Source organism: Triticum aestivum, chromosome 2A, assembly GCF_018294505.1.
Source record: "Triticum aestivum cultivar Chinese Spring chromosome 2A, IWGSC CS RefSeq v2.1, whole genome shotgun sequence".
Taxonomy (NCBI): Eukaryota; Viridiplantae; Streptophyta; class Magnoliopsida; order Poales; family Poaceae; genus Triticum; species Triticum aestivum.
Genome location: NC_057797.1, coordinates 8,482,321 through 8,499,121, shown reverse-complemented (window position 1 = coordinate 8,499,121; position 16,801 = coordinate 8,482,321). Strand labels below are relative to the sequence as shown.

The window sequence follows — 16,801 nt, the reverse complement described above, 5'->3', positions numbered from 1 at the left end:
ATTTGCATGCTCCAAGAACCACTCATTGGACAGCAGTTAAAAGAATTCTGAGGTATCTTCAGTATTCTCAAGGACTTGGACTTCAGATTGTCAAGTCTCCTTCCTTGCTTGTTACTGCATATTCTGATGCAGACTGGGCAGGGTGTGCTGATGATACGAGATCTACTGGTGGTCTTGCTGTGTTTCTGGGATCTAACCTTGTGTCATGGAGTGCAAGAAAGCAAGCCACTGTTTCAAGATCCAGTATGGAGGCTGAATACAAGCCGTTGGCAAATGCTACAGCTGAAGTGATGTGGATACAAACATTACTTTATGAACTTGGGATTAAAGCTCCAAAAGCTGCACGGCTGTGGTGTGACAATATTGGTGCAACTTATCTTTCAGCAAATCCTGTTTTTCATGCACGAACAAAACATATTGAAGTGGATTTCCACTTTGTCAGAGAGAGAGTAGCTCGAAAGCTACTTGAGATCCGGTTTATTCCTACAGGGGATCAACTTGCGGATGGGTTTACTAAACCCTTGACCGAGAGAAGACTAGACGAGTTCAAGTACAATCTCAACCTTAGCAAGACATGAGGTTTAGATTGAGGGGGAGTGTTAGAATTATTGTATAGGGATAGAAGAGATGTTTAACTTGTATCCAACTCTATCTCATCGTCTCCTTATAGGTCGATCTCCTCCCAACCGATCTCCCTCTCCCTCGATCGGTTTTCTCTCTGTAAACGTATGCACCAAGGTATTGCCTCAATATATACATGCGGCCCGAGACAAAGGGTTCCACGCTTCCCAAACTAATTCACAAACCCCTTGTCAGGTCCACACTATACTTGGCTAGCAGATTTACCGTGAACATACTGTTGGGCCTGTTGCAATTCGCAACATACATTTTTGCACCTATGGCGCTCAAACACGGAACTTTGGGTCCCAAAACTTCCCTGTTTGCCTTTAAAGGTTAGAATGGGTCTTTATTCAGTTAGCCGGTCTTACGCATCATACAAGATCCGCAATTTTCAATCCTTCGGAGGCTTTCATGTAAATGTCCAAGTCAAGTCGTCCATACAAATATGCGGTCACAACACCCATTAACTGCATTCAAGACTTAAGCTAGCTTCCCATCCCGCACTTGCACACAGTAACATGATTTCACCGGAGTTACAGGAAAACACCCTTGCACACTTTTTATTTTGAGGGTTCACTAACACATATTAATTACATGGATCACAAGAAACAAGACTAGAATAGAAGCTGCATGTTGACTACTAGAATAGAAGTGTGCACTGCATTTGGATCCACCTAACGAGTCATCCCGGAGTTCACATAGGGCGCGGCGGTCTTCCCCATCCTCTCCGCGTTGGCTTCCCATCCCGCGCTCATGTCGAAACCACGGTTCTTGAGCTCGCGGTACTCCTGGGAGAGGGCGCAGAGGCCGCAGAAGAAGTGGACGCAGCAGTCGCCGCAGGGCTTCTCGGCGAGCCCGTGTTCCTCCCGCAGCTTGGCACGGTAGCAGCAGGAGTAGAAGCCGGTGCCCACCACCGTCGTCATGGCCAGAAGCATGTACAGCGTCCCGCTCGCACAGCATGCTGGCAAGTGAGTAGGTAGTGAGTTACTCCTCCTTCGGCTACTATCAAGTGCAGAGACAGAAATGAAAAAACTCACATATGGCCCCCTTGTCGACGATCTCGGCGATCCTCCCGAAGGCGACGCACGGGCAGAAGAAGGTCAGGCAGCCTGCAGGAAGCTACGTTCTTACCACTACGCCAAGACTAGTAGTTATCTTACATTATGAGAGGCTGATGCTACGGTATTTTAACTACTATACAAGTTCGGCGTCCAAATTCAAAATTTGCAACAAAAAAAAAGGTGCTCGGTACCTCCTTTTACCGTGGGGTAGCAGCGAGAAATCCGGTTACCCGGAGATAACCAAATTTACCGCCGGGCAACTAACCAACGTGTGTGGTAGAAAAATAACTCTGTGCTGCTCATCACAAGCACTATAGCGGTGTTGCTCTAGAGTGCGGCGTTGCAAAGACCGGGCTCCATGGAGCTCGTTTTGTAAAAAAAAATCAAAATATATTTAAAAGTTTCAACAAATGCCAATTTTTTTAAAAAATACATATGCATATTCTTTAACTATGTATAAATTTTCAGTAACTAATTTTATCATTTGCATGCTACACAAAAAAGACAAATATCTAACACAAATACAACAAAGAAAAAGCCTATTTCAATCTGTGTATTTGTCTTTTTTATATACATCACATATGAATACATATGTTTATAAAAATTTGTACACGCATACTTAAGTATATGTTTACATGAAAACATTTTTTTCAGATTTTTTTGAGTTATGAAAAAGGTATTTTGGCTGAGAAATGTATATAGAGCTCAATGGAGCTCGGCCTCTGCAGCCACTTTTCGTGTTGCTCTACTTTAACAGGAGGGTGGGAGGGAGGGATGAAGCTATTAGCTTACAGCCGCCAACGTCGTGGTCTCGTGGAAGCAGCCGCAGAGGCCGGTGGACCACGACGCCATGTGGATGCCTTGCTGCCGCTGCTGGGAGACTTGCAGTTTGTAAGAGCTCGCCAGACTAGCTGAAGAATTAAAGCAGCTCACCGGACTTGTGTGAGCGGCCGTGTGTCCGGTGGAGCGCGCATTTAACAACGGCCGGAGCCTGTTTTTCACGCGCGCCAGCCACAGATGTCAGTTGTCACGAGCTAACGACATGGGTATGAGTTGTGCATGCTGTCGGTTCCTGAGTGCGTGCGACGGCCATGGCTTTACCTGAAGTGACTCCACCACGCACTAGCACGGGGAGTCACCGTCGAGGTCTCTTTTCTGCTGGAAATATTTTGCCGGTGCGCTGGCTAGCTAGTACTAGCAAGGAACCTTCTTTCAGAGATGCCGACGGGACGTGTCGCTACAGGCTCTCCGTTGACATCAACTGCAACGACTCCGCATTAGTGCGTGGAGTCACTTTCAGACAAAGTCACGGCCTTTTACGCTAGGGACGTGTGCAAATATAGCCCGTCCAACCAGCAGATTCGATGGTTCAGATTGATCGATACTAGGCGACGAAAGAATGCAATATTATTTTCAAGCAATGGGTAAACTAGCAAGGTGGCCCTTGCAAATGTGAGGGCATCAAGTTAAATGCACAGAACCATCACATTCGTGTTATGATTTGCGGAAAACCACCACTTCACGGTTTCACACATTTCACACCGAACCGAAATTCTGATAGTGGTGGATGAGCTCTTAGTTCAGTGGTTAGAGTGTTGTGTTGGTTCGGACATCGGTTCTTACACGGGTCTCACATCTCCTTCTTTATTAAAAATCAGTAGGGGCTTTTCCACCAACTAGTATAGTTTTTAAAAAAAATTGATAGCGGCAAAAACCATTGAGCCATTTTTTGAGCATGTTTTGACGTGGCTGATCCCTCACGGTCTGACATCGGTGATGGTGTGCCATTAACGGCTATGTCTGAAGCGACTGGGTCAGCCCAAACCGAGCGCTCCCTCCGTCACTCCCCTCCCTCTCCTCTCTCTCTCTCTCTCTCTCTCTCTCTCTCTCTCTCTCTCTCTCTCGCGGACATGGCGGCGGTGGTGGCTTCGGATCCATCAGCAAGGGAGTGGCGGGGACAAGGCATGGTGGACATAATGTGAAGCGTGTTTGGCCGGTGTGGCAGGGGGCTCCCGCGGCGAGGAGGAATATTGTTGCAGCCACAACATATTCATTTCAGAGTATTTCATCATCGCCACCGCCGACAACGGCAGATGTTGCCTACGCCCTCACGGGGGTGGTCGAGCCCCTAGGTGAGTTGCCTGCCTCTTTATATTAGCAAATTTCATTGCTGGAATTCTAGGGTTCCAGATTTGGAAACTAGGGTTTGCTGGAATTCTAGCAAATTTTGTCGCTCGCCTAGGTTAACTGAATCTTGGTGTTGCTGTTTGTGACTGAATGAACTGAAGTACTGAATTTAGGACTCTAAATTAATTGAAGGTTCATGTTCTGTTTGACTGAATTTTAGAACTCTGAATTAACTGAAACATGTCACATTTGACTTAATTTTAGGGTTCTGAAATAGAGTTTGAGTCTATCTAACTGGTGTATTCATCTAGCTGGGTGCCTTCAAATGGTTAATTATTCTAGGGTTAGTTACTTTACTAATTGATATGTGTAGTTTGCATTTGAGTTAGCCTTGTGCAATGCAACTGACACTAAATGCCACTATTGAAATTTGCTGGTGTTGTGCAGTGGGTACATGAGTTAAATTTGGGTTGAGTGGTGCAGTGGACAAGTTGACCACGAAAGGAGTGAGTCAGTGTACATGGTTTTAAGTGATTTGATTGATGTGAAGTGTTAGTACGTGTGCTCAATTTAATGTTCAAACTGGTTTCAAAGTTGTGTTGATTAAAGGCAGGTCTACTAACTAGGAGAGAGAGGCTTGCAATGTTCCCGCACAGTGCTTTTCCATCCCACACAGTGCTGCCATTGTCTTTGACTGGATTTCGCGATATTTTGTTAGTCTTGTCAAGGTGAAAAGAGGCGGTCGCAAACTGGTGGCCGGTGGGGACAAGACATCCGTTATCATGACAAGTCTTGGTAACAAAATTACTGTGTTGTGTCATTAACACCTTTACTTAAATAATGACGAGCAATGTTTTATTTTCGGTCGAAATTTCTGGTAACCGTCTTGAAAGCTTGTTGACCTTCAAAAAAACTTGAATTTAAATGGTATGTTGTCTTTGCATGGATTTTGTGATATTTTTGCTGCCTTTTAATGGTGAAAAGAGGTGCTTCCTAGCTGGTCACGGGTCGAGAACAAGATGGTGATTTATGTTTCAAAATCGCTTGTTGGTCTTCCTCTTTGACTCGAATGTTCAACAGACAAATCAACACATTGCACGAACAAGGACACAAGTACGTATAAAGAGAAACTTATAAACTCTTATATTATATTCTCTTAAAAAATGTCTTCTCTTGTGCGTAAATCAACCTATGTATAGAAGTTCTCCATATCATGGCTTTATATAGCCTAACCCACCCTGGAAACTTCACCAATAAGCTCACATTAACCTTTTCATATGTTGCAAAAGTACCATTCCATATTACTAATGACATTGATTACTATATCTAAATGCCCCCTTGGACTTTTCTTAATATGCATTGGTGTCTGTTTTTAATACTCCCACTTGAACGTTTAATTATTTTGGAACGCACATGTCTCGTCAAAAGCTCCTCCCAAAAAACAAATAGGATAAAATAGTGTATTGCATTGCAATTGTTGTCTCTTTAAAACATAAGTGAGGACCCTCATTGGGGGAAAACCCACTAATGAAAAAAGTACAACCTCTAGTCTTGTGTATTTGAATTCATCTACTAGACCAACAATCTTTGATATCACTAAATAGAGCTACTATTTAAGGGTAATCCCCCCCCCCCCCCCCCCCCCCCGAACCTTGAATCCTCTAAGTTTTCTCATATCAGTGTGGCTGGCACGTATCTCAAATAGGATGCTAGCAGGTAGAGACTTTGTAAGTAGATCAACAAGAATAACACATAATTAGTTTGCAAGATCTTCACTTTCCCACTCTTCTGGAGCTCATGAGGGTAGAGAATTTAGGGAGCAATATGCTAGTGACATTGTTCTTAACTTTGAATTTGTACAACAGAAGTGGCAGATTCATAATAAATAATTGTGGGGGTGATGACGATATTGAGTCCACATGACTTTTTGATGAGGTTAGTTGTCCATATGAGCCAATGGATTCAAGTGAGGATTCATATAAAGCAACTATCTTTGAGTGGTTAGTACATTTGGCTACGAGGTTTTGCTTATATTACCTATGAGAAATTGTTGTCACACTATACATAAACACAAATGTAGTATGAGATATAGCATTATGGGGATCAGCATTTATGTACCCCATGATAGTTAAGTCTTGGTTCTTGTAGTAATAAGATCTAAGATCATGAATACCTAGAGGCATCTGAAGATAGTTTTGACGCCTAGAAAATGCCTACATGTTGGGACTGCACTATACAGGGCTAGTAGTTAACCACAAACATAATGTGAGGCCGAGTGTAATTCCCAAGGTACATTACTGCTCACATAACTCTCATATATCAAACTTTGGGTCCCAGAACTTCCTCATTCTCATTTCGAGGTTTGAACGGGACTTTATATATCCACATCATGGGATCTCACAACCATTGCGGTTCTAAGAGGGTGACATTTATTCATATTAAATCTTTGAAGAACCATGTGTATATATGCATATTGGTGAACTAGAACTCCTTCCAGAAAGTCCTCAAGCTGTAGCCTAAGCAAAGTATCTTTTTACCTCAATGCTTTCATCTCAAGCTCCATCATAAGGTACGAACTAAATTCTTCTATGCCATTTGTATTGCTGGTTGTATTCAGATAATCATCATCCTTTTTTTAGGAAACGGGGATATCCCTTGGCCTCTTCATCATTGCGATGCCCACAACTGTATATTTATTAAAATCCAAGTAAGAAGCTCCAATAGTGCAGTACAAAATTGCCAAACAAATAAAAATAAAGCCACAACCGGCAAAAATAGGGATATATGCCTAGACACATAGCCTATTACTGGGCCCCCATCCAAACTGGTTGTACATATCCCGTGCTACTGTCTCCCATTGGTTGCACCCATATATCATAAGCTCATGCACTTCTGCATGGTGTAGTAACAACCACGTATGGGTCCATTATGTACTAGAAAATGCAATCGAAAACATATGAGCTATTATTTGTTGGTACACGATGAAACTTTATGATCCATTTTTGAAAAAAATAAAATAAGGCAACGCCACATTGTATAGCACTCTGTAACAAACCAAGCTTTGTCCAAAACCAAAATGGTAGCACAAATCTCAAAGCAGCGGTGGGCGATGGAGCAGTGCATGGGATATCCCTTGCATGGTAGAAAAAACACTTACAATACACACTGAATAGAAATAAGAAAAGAGCTGATAACACTATATAAAATCTGAGACAATTGGGCTTTTTTAAACATACCTATATGATATAAAATCCATTAGGAAAATTCTTAATAAATACGCAAGACTCTTTTCATGATAGCATGTGTTATTGAAAGTTGAACATAGACTTGGCACATGGTGGGAGGTGTCTGGTTGGTCGGAGAACGAATTGCAACGGGTAAGCACACCAGCACATATATAGATGAAAAAGCAAGAATGAACAAGTAGCTCGACCAAGACTTCCCCTGCCCCTTTATATAGAGGAGGGTAACTGTTTATATTGCATTCATTCGACTAACGAGTCATCCCCTGGTTCATCTGCGGCGCCATGGTCTTCCCCATCTTCTCCATGTTGGCGTGCCACCCTGCGTGCATGTCGAAGCCACGATGCTTAAGCTCGCGGTACTCCTGGCAGAGGGCGCAGTACCCACAGAAGGTGTGGACGCAGCAGTCAGAGCACGGCTTCTCCTCCAGCCCATGCTCCGTTCGCAGCCTGGCATGGTAGCAGCAGTGGTAGAATATGGAGCCTATCCCCATCGTCCCCAAGGCCTGCAGCATGTACATTGTCCCACTCGCACAATGATACGTCTCCAACGTATCTATAATTTTTGATTTTTCCATGTTATTATATTATAAACCTTGGATGTTTTATATGCATTTATATCCTATTTTATATGATTTTTGGGACTAACCTATTAACCTAGAGCCTAGTGCCAGTTTCTGTTTTTTCCTTGTTTTAGAGTATTGCAGAAAAGGAAAATCAAACGGAGTCCAATTGACCTGAAACTTCACGGGACTTACTTTTGGACCAGAAGAAGCCCACGGAGTATCGGAGTTGGACCAGGAGAGTCCTGGGCCGCCCACAAGGGTGGGGGGCGCCCACCCCCCCTGGGCGCGCCCCCTACCTCGTGGACAGCCCGGGGGTCCACCGACGTACTTCTTCCTCCCATATATACCGATATACCCTAAAAACTTCGGGGAGCACAATAGATCGGGAGTTCCGCCGCCAGAAGCCTCCGTAGCCACCGAAAACCAATCTAGACCCGTTCCGGCGCCCTGCCGGAGGGGGAATTCCTCTCCGGTGGCCTTCTTCATCATCCTGGTGCTCTCCATGATGAGGAGGGAGTAGTTCTCCCTCGGGGCTGAGGGTATGTACTATTAGCTATGTGTTTGATCTCTCTCTCTCTCTCTCTCTCTCTCTCTCTCTCTCTCGTGTTCTTGAGGTGGTACGATCTTGATGTATCGCGAGCTTTGCTATTATAGTTGGATCTTATGATGTTTCTCCCCCTCTACTCTCTTGTAATGGATTGAGTCTTTAAGGATTTGAGAACACTTGATGTATGTCTTGCGTGGGATAACCCTGGTGACAATGGGTTATTCTATTGATTCACTTGATGTATGTTTTGGTGATCAACTTGCGGGTTCCGCCCATGAACCTATGCATATGGGTTGGCACACGTTTTCGTCTTGACTCTCCGATAGAAACTTTGGGGCACTCTTTGAGGTCCTATGTGTTGGTTGAATAGATGAATCTGAGATTGTGTGATGCATATCATATAATTGTACCCACGTATACTTGAGGTGACATTGGAGTATCTAGGTGACATTAGGGTTTTGGTTGATTTGTGTCTTAAGATGTTATTCTAGTAAGAACTCTAGGGCTGTTTGTGACACTTATAGGAATAGCCCAACAGATTGATTGAAAATAATAACTTTGAGGTGGTTTCGTACCCTACCATAATCTCTTTGTTTGTTCTCCGCTATTAGTGACTTTGGAGTGACTCTTTGTTGCATGTTGAGGGATAGTTATATGATCCAATTATGTTATTATTGTTGAGGGAACTTGCACTAGTGAAAGTATGAACCCTAGGCCTTGTTTCAATGCATTGCAATACCATTTGTGCTCACTTTTATCATTAGTTACCTTGCTGTTTTTATATTTTCAGATTACAAAAACCATTATCTACCATCCATATTGCACTTGTATCAACATCTCTTCGCCGAACTAGTGCACCTATACAATTTACCATTGTATTGGGTGTGTTGGGGACACAAGAGACTCTTTGTTATTTGGTTGCAGGGTTGCTTGAGAGAGACCATCTTCATCCTACGCCTCCTACGGATTGATAAACCTTAGGTCATCCACTTGAGTGAAATTTGCTACTGTCCTACAAACCTCTGCACTTGGAGGCCCAACAACATCTACAAGAAGAAGGTTGTGTAGTAGACATCAAGCTCTTTTCTGGCGCCGTTGCCGGGGAGGTTAGCACTTGAAGGTATATCTTTAGATCTTGCAATCGAATCTTTTTGTTTCTTGTTTTAGCACTAGTTTAGTTTATAAAAGAAAACTATAAAAATGGAATTGAGTTTACCTCATACGCTTCATCTTTTTAATATCTTTCGTGAGTATGATGGAAAGGAAAATTGTGCCAAAGTGTTAGAAGAAGAATGCATTAAAATGTTTGGCACTAAATATTTGAATGATGAGCATGATTGCAATGTTGTTAGTATGAATTCCTTCAATATCCATGATGCTAATGATATGCAAAGCCACAAGCTTGGGGAAGCTATGTTTGATGAAGATGATATTTTTTGTCCCCCAAGTTTTGATGAGGAAATTTATTATGATGAAATCATGCCTCCTATTTATGATGATTATATTGATGAAAGTGGATTTGGAGAGGCCATGACTTTACTTTGTGATGAATCCACCATTCCGGAAGAGGTTCCAATTGATTATGAGAACAAAGTTGCTATCTATGATGATTATTGTGATGACTTGTATGCTATAAAGAATAATGATATCCATGAAACTTGTCATCATGATTTTAGTTTGCAATTGGATTATGCCTCACATGATAATTATTTTGTTGAATATACTCCCACTATTCCGATTGAGAAGAATTTTGCTTGTGTGGAGAGTAATAAAAAATTTATGCTTGTAGATCATGAAAAGAATGATTTAGGTGCTGGTTATATTATTGAATTCATTCATGATGCTACTGAAAATTATTATGAGGGAGGAATATATGCTTGTAGGAATTGCAATAATATCAAGTTTTCTCTCTATGTGCTTAAAGTTTTGAAGTTATGCTTGTTTTGCCTTCCTATGTTAGTTGATTATTGTTCCCACAAGTTGTTTGATCATAAAATCCCTATGCATAGGAAGTGGGTTAGACTTAAATGTGCTAGTTATATTCTTCATGATGCTCTCTTTATGTTACAATTCTTATCTTTTATGTTAGCATCATTGAAATTATCATGCCAGCTAGGGGCGTTAAACGATAGCGCTTGTTGGGAGGAAACCCAACTTTATTTTTGTTCCTTGCTTTTTGTTCCTATTTAGTAATAAATAATTTATCTATACTCTGTTATGGTTGTGTTTTTTGTGTTTAATTAGTGTTTGTGCCAGGTAGAACCTTTGGGAAGACTTGGGGAAAGTCTTTGCGATCATGCTGTAAAAAACAGAAACTTTAGCGCTCACGAGAATTCCTGCCAGTTTTTATTGGAGAGCGCTATTGAGTTAATTACTTTTTAAGATTACTAATAGACAAATCACTCAGGTCCACCAATTTATTTGAGAATTTTATGAGTACCAGAAGTATATGTTTGATACAGATTACTACAGACTGTTCCGTTTTTGACAGATTCTGTTTTCTATGTGTTGTTTGCTTATTTTGATGAATCTACGTATCAGAGGGTATGAACCATAGATAAGTTGGAATACAGTATATATTACACCAATATGAATTTAGAATGAGTTCACAACAGTACCTAAGTGGTGATTTATTTTCTTATACTAACGGAGCTTACGAGTTTTTTGTTAAGTTTTGTGTTGTGAAGTTTTCAAGTTTTGGGTGAAGATTCGATGGACTATGGAATAAGGAGTGGCAAGAGCCTAAGCTTGGGGATGCCCAAGGCACCCCAAGGTAATATTCAAGAACAACCAAAAGCCTAAGCTTGGGGATGCCCCAGAAGGCATCCCCTCTTTCGTCTTCATTCATCGGTAACTTTACTTGGAGCTATATTTTTATTTACCACATGATATGTGTTTTGCTTGGAGCGTCATTTTATTTTATTTAGTTTTGCTTTCTGCTTGAATAAAATACCAAGATCTGAAATTCTTAAATGTTAGAGAGTCTTCACATAGTTGCATAATTATTCGACTACTCATTGATCTTCACTTATATCTTTCGGAGTAGTTTGTTGTTGCTCTAGTTCTTCACTTATATCTTTTTAGAGCACGGTGGTGGTTTTATTTTATAGAAATTAATGAACTCTCATACTTCACTTATATTATTTTGAGAGTCCTAAAGAGCATGGTAATTTGCTTTGGTTATGAATTTAGTCCTAATATGATGGGCATCCAAGAGGGATATAATAAAAACTTTTATATAGAGTGCATTGAATATTATGAGAAGTTTGATACTTGATGATTGTTTTGAGATATGGAGATGGTGATATTAGAGTCATGCTAATTGAGTAGTTGTGAATTTGAGAAATACTTGTGTTGAAGTTTGTGATTCCCGTAGCATGCACGTATGGTGAACCGTTATGTGATAAAGTCGAAGCTTGATTTATTTATTGATTGTCTTCCTTATGAGTGGCGGTCGGGGACGAGGATGGTCTTTTCCTACCACTACTAGGGAAAAGGCTATCAGCAGCGCGGGTGCCCGCGCTACCAATAAGGCGCTACAGCTAACTCTTAGTAGTAGCGCTGCCTGTACCCGCGCTACCACTATTGACTATAGCAGCAGCGCTTTTCAGGAACGCGCTGCTATTACTTAGCTGTAGCGACTTCCCGGTCTAGCGCTACTGTTATATCTTTCACCATTTCCCCATTCGAGCTTCGATAAACTGCAATTTCCAGATACTAGGTACTACTAGATATCAATTTCATAAAGCATTATGGGTACTAGGTAGTACTCCCTCGATTCGAAATTACTCGTCGTGGTTTTAGTTCAAATTTGAACTCAAACCACGACGAGTAATTTGGAACCGAGGGAGTACTAGATAACAATTTCATATATACTCAACATGCATCCTCAAGCAGTACAAGGTGACATCAACGACAATCATCATATTTAGTTCTAGATTATATCGATGACGATCATCATATGTAGTTCTACATGATATCGACGACGATCATCATGTGTAGTTCTAGATGATATAGCCACACACACATATGTAGTTCTAGATGATATCGACGCCGATCATCATCCTCAAGCCTGCGCGGTGGGTGTTCCTGATAGTAATTAGGATGGCCTATCCAGCACGAAGATTCTTGCCAACGAGGAATCTCTTCCACCCAACCGAGTTCAAGTGTGTGCGACCATCTGTGCCCATGCGGTAAGTACATGTGGTGACGGAGCCCCTTGCGGTAAGGCGTAGTCCAACCGAGCCTTCTTCATCAGACAGATAGGTTCTTTGGCAATCTCTGAATATGAAAAACATATCAATTAATAAATAGCCTCACACATACTCTTGCAAATATATTTCTATTAAGTCTAGATTTCTACACTATCAAAAGACACAGTACTACGCATTTGTACGAACTAATCATGAATTCTACTAATAAGTATATATATGGATTATCTACACTATTAATAGTTCCTTGGATTCTACACTAATAAGCATGTGATCAGACTCTACACTGAAGTATATCATCGACTAGATTCCACAAAGCATATCATTGGACTCTACACTAAGCATATCATCGGATTCACTAAGCATATAATCGGATAATTTGCATTTGTAAGTATAACAATAAAGCATATATATATATATATATCAACAAATTACTACATGCAGTACGTATAACATACCATTTCATGCCGATCGACCATGGTACTTGTCAGGCGGGTCACGAATGGCACCCCGACAAAGTCATCACGTGGCGGAATTATGTCCCATAGGTTGCACACCTCCTCCTCGCTCAGCCTCATTCTTTGAGCTATGATGGCTTCATGAAGTGGGTTCTCATCATCTTCATTGAGTGGGTCCTCATTATCTTCATCATCTTCGTCATCTTCATCATCTTCCACCAGGTTGATATAAATGACAACCAGCTTGGGTCTTTCTTCTCTGAAGGAGAATCTGATCCACTCACCACCAGTAAGACGCATGCGAGCGAGGAAACGGGCCCATCCATCTCCTCTAATCTGCGACATATTGCGTCCTTTCTCGACCTCCATAGTGTACAGCCCCTAGGAGCCTCAAATGCCACAGTGTCTCCTGTCAGTTTGTTGAATTTCAACCTCACATTGCATGGGACGATCTGTGTAAGAAAAGCAAAATGACACAATGCAGTAATGCCAACACTAAAAATAAAATAGTTGTTACATTTCATCTAATTTCTTACCGCCGCATGATGAAAACTCGGATGGAAGTAGATGCCGAACAACTTGACAGTTGCAAGGCTGCTGGCGCACCATGACTTGCACAGTCGACATAGTGGTGCTGGTGGTGGCGCCATTTTCCTAAAGCAATATGAGCAAAGGATTAACGATTCACTTCACAGGAAACAAGTGGCAAATTTAACTAAATTGGCATCTACATTTTGCCAAAAAATAACTTACTACAAAAAAACTAGATCGAGCATACTAAATCAACTAGCATACTAAATCCACTAGCATACTAAATCAACTAAATCAAAATGTTCTAAATCAACTAGCCTACTAAATCAACTAAATCAACTAGCCTACTAAATAAACTAAATCAAAATGTTCTAAATCAACTAAATCAACTAGCCTACTAAATCAACTGAATCATATCAACTAAATCAAAACGTTACATATGAAAGCCTACTAAATCAAAATGTATCAGGGAGGAGGGACAAGGAGGGGCGACTCGAGGAGGGAGAAGATAGTAGGACGGAGGAGGAAGGCGGAGCGAGGAGGGGCCGGCCGGCGGCGAGTGGAGGGAGGACGGATCGAGGAGGAAGGCGGAGCGAGGAGGGGGCGGCCAGCGGCGAGTGGAGGGAGGACGGAGGAGGAGGCCGGTACCGAGTCCAGGGAGGAGGATGAGGCGACAGCGGCGCAGATCGGGGGAGGGGCGACGGGGGAGGACCGGCGGCGCGAGGGGTGAGGAGGAGACCGTGAGTGTGTGTGAGTGTGATCCGTAGATGAGGCTAGTGAGTGGGGGAGATGGAATGGAATAGCAGTAGCGTGCTATAGGTAAAGGCGCTACTACTAAACTACCTATCAGTAGCGCCTTTCGGCCTGAACGCACTACTGCTATGTGTCAGTATGTAAAAATAGACATAGACATAAAAAATACGCTGCTGCTACGTTACCCTGAATGCGCTGAATGCTCATTGATTTTTGTAGTTAATTTAGCAGTAGCGATTATTGCCTGAATGCGCTGCTGCTACGTTACGTAGCAGTAGCGTTGTTTATTTTAACGCGCTGCTGCTATAACTAGCCTCGCGGCGGCGTCGTGGGAATTTTAGCAGTAGCGCTTCTTGGAGTGCACGCGCTACTGATAAACTTGTTTCAGCAACGAGTTTCCATGGCCCGCGCTACTGCTACTTAGCAGCAGCGCCTGATTTTAAAGCGCGCTGCTGGTAAGATTCTGTGTATAGGCTTTTCCCTAGTAGTGTACCAATCTATCCCCCTAGGAGCATGCGTGTAGTACTTTGTTTCGGTAACTAATAGATTTTTGCAAAAAGTATGTGAGTTCTTTATGACTAATGTTGAGTCCATGGATTATACACACTCTCACCCTTCCACCATTGCTAGCCTCTTTAGTACCGCGCAACTTTCGTTGGTACCTTGAACCCACCATATACCTTCCTCAAAACAGCCACCATACCTATCTATTATCACTGGTAGAAAAAGGGCCTATAGTCCCGGTTCGTAAGGGCCTTTAGTCCCCGTTCTGGAACCGGGACTAAAGTGTCGGTACTAATACCTCCCCCCTTTAGTCCCGGTTCAATCCAGAACCAGGACTAAAGGCCCTCCACGTGGGCAGTGCGCAGAGCCCAGTCAGGAGACCCTTTGGTCCCGGTTGGTGGCACCAACCGGGACCAATAGGCATCCACGCGTCAGCACTTCTGTGGCTGGTGTTTTTGTTTTTTTTTTGAAAGGGGGGGGGGGGTTGGGGGTTTTGGGGGATTAAATTAGGTGTTTCATATATTGTGTTAGCTAGTTATAATTAATAGAGAGAAGTGTCCTCTGTTATGTCCGTGCTTGGTCGATGCTACGTACTATACATACGTATATAGAGAGGACTAGACACGCTAGCTAGGTAGTAAGCAAACGAAGGAAACATAAGATCGTCATGAACATATATGCATATATACAGAGAGAAGTGATATCGACCACCTCTCCTTCTTCGAGAGATTGGTCGAACAACAAGTTCTCGTATATCTATCTGACACTACCGGCTACATATATACAATAATTATCTCTTACAAATATAATCATACGGACTCAGGGTCCACATAGAATTCTCCGTCTTCAGGGATCACGTGGTCAAGAAAGAATGCCGCCAATTCCTCTTGAATTGCTCGCATGCGAGCTGGTGCTAGGAGTTCATCCCGCTTCTGAAACATCTAATTTGAAGAAGGGGGTCAATACATATATATATATATATATAAATGAATGAAACTCAACACAAATGATGGTAATAAAATAAAATTGTGAATGTTGTTATTTACGTACTTCATATTGTTCGTTAGAGTACCCGCCCCGCTCACAGGTTGTGTGGCGGATGGACTCGCAGATGTAGTATCCACAGAAATCATTCCCTTGTTCCTGCCACAACCACTTTACAAGAAATAGAGGTGAATCAAACTGATAAGCAAGAATGCTAAATGGTATTGATGAAACTAGCGCTTGAATCACTAGGAGATGCGCGGAACATGCTACTATAGTACTTACTTTTGGGTGTCTAAATTCTAGCTCCTTCGGCAGTCCCGGAACTGTTTTGGTGAATTTTCTCCAAACCCTGCCGGACAAAGAAAACAATTACTTGATATCAGGAAATGAACAAAGTTGCTGATATGGTGGATAATGATCGATTTAACTTACTTCTTGAGGATTTCAGTCATGTCCGCATACTCCTTGGGATCTTTTTGTTTAGAGTCCAAGACGGTTACTACTCTCTGCTCAAGCTTAATCTCTAGGAGAATAAAGTGGAAACTGCACACACATGCATAACTCATGAATTACATTACTATAACCTTGACTAATATAAAAGGGAAACCGAATACGCACAAGACAGTAACACTCACCTGAAGTTGTAAGGAAAGAGTATTATATCTTTGTTTTGATTTATTACGAACGATCGTAGCAAGCTGGCCTCGGTAGCTGCGGCATGAAGTTTAACCTGAGTTGCATCTATGGGATATGTGTTAATGAACCCAATATCACCGACTTGTCTTTTCTTCAATTCGGCGATCTTCAATCTGCATAATATAGTGAGGATGATTATAAATACATGCAATGAAAGAGCTAAGCTATATAGAGAAACTTAATGATAGAAGTAGTACTACTTACATACAGTAGCAGGCGACCGTTGTTTTATCGAGGGCCAATTGATTGAAAAACTGATAGAACTCCTCAAATGGAACAGGCAACAGATCAATTCCAACGAGGTCTTGCTCCTTTTTAACTTTCACATACAAAGTACTCCTCCCCCCAGAGTCTCTGCAGATTTTCAAGTACCAATCATGCAATCTTCGCATCATCGTTGATAGAGATCTTTCATCTTTGACGAGAGGCTTCCCGTACTCGTATCTTTGTATCTGCACCTCCATGGGTTCATAATGTACTTCGTCGGGCAGGTAATC

At 42.1% G+C, this 16,801-nt stretch overlaps 1 protein-coding gene across 1 annotated transcript; it reads right to left on the bottom strand.

Annotated features, from left to right (window-relative positions):
• Nucleotides 1-1,047: 1,047 nt before the first annotated feature.
• LOC123191286 (cell number regulator 2) lies at nucleotides 1,048-2,534 on the bottom strand. The gene is made up of 3 exons (XM_044604098.1): nucleotides 2,475-2,534; nucleotides 1,659-1,740; nucleotides 1,048-1,582 (listed from the first exon to the last, which is right to left on the bottom strand). Exons 1-3 carry the CDS (start codon nucleotides 2,532-2,534, stop codon nucleotides 1,296-1,298), a joined length of 429 nt encoding a protein of 142 aa, XP_044460033.1. The 3' UTR covers nucleotides 1,048-1,295.
• Between the last annotated feature and the right edge of the window lie 14,267 nt (nucleotides 2,535-16,801).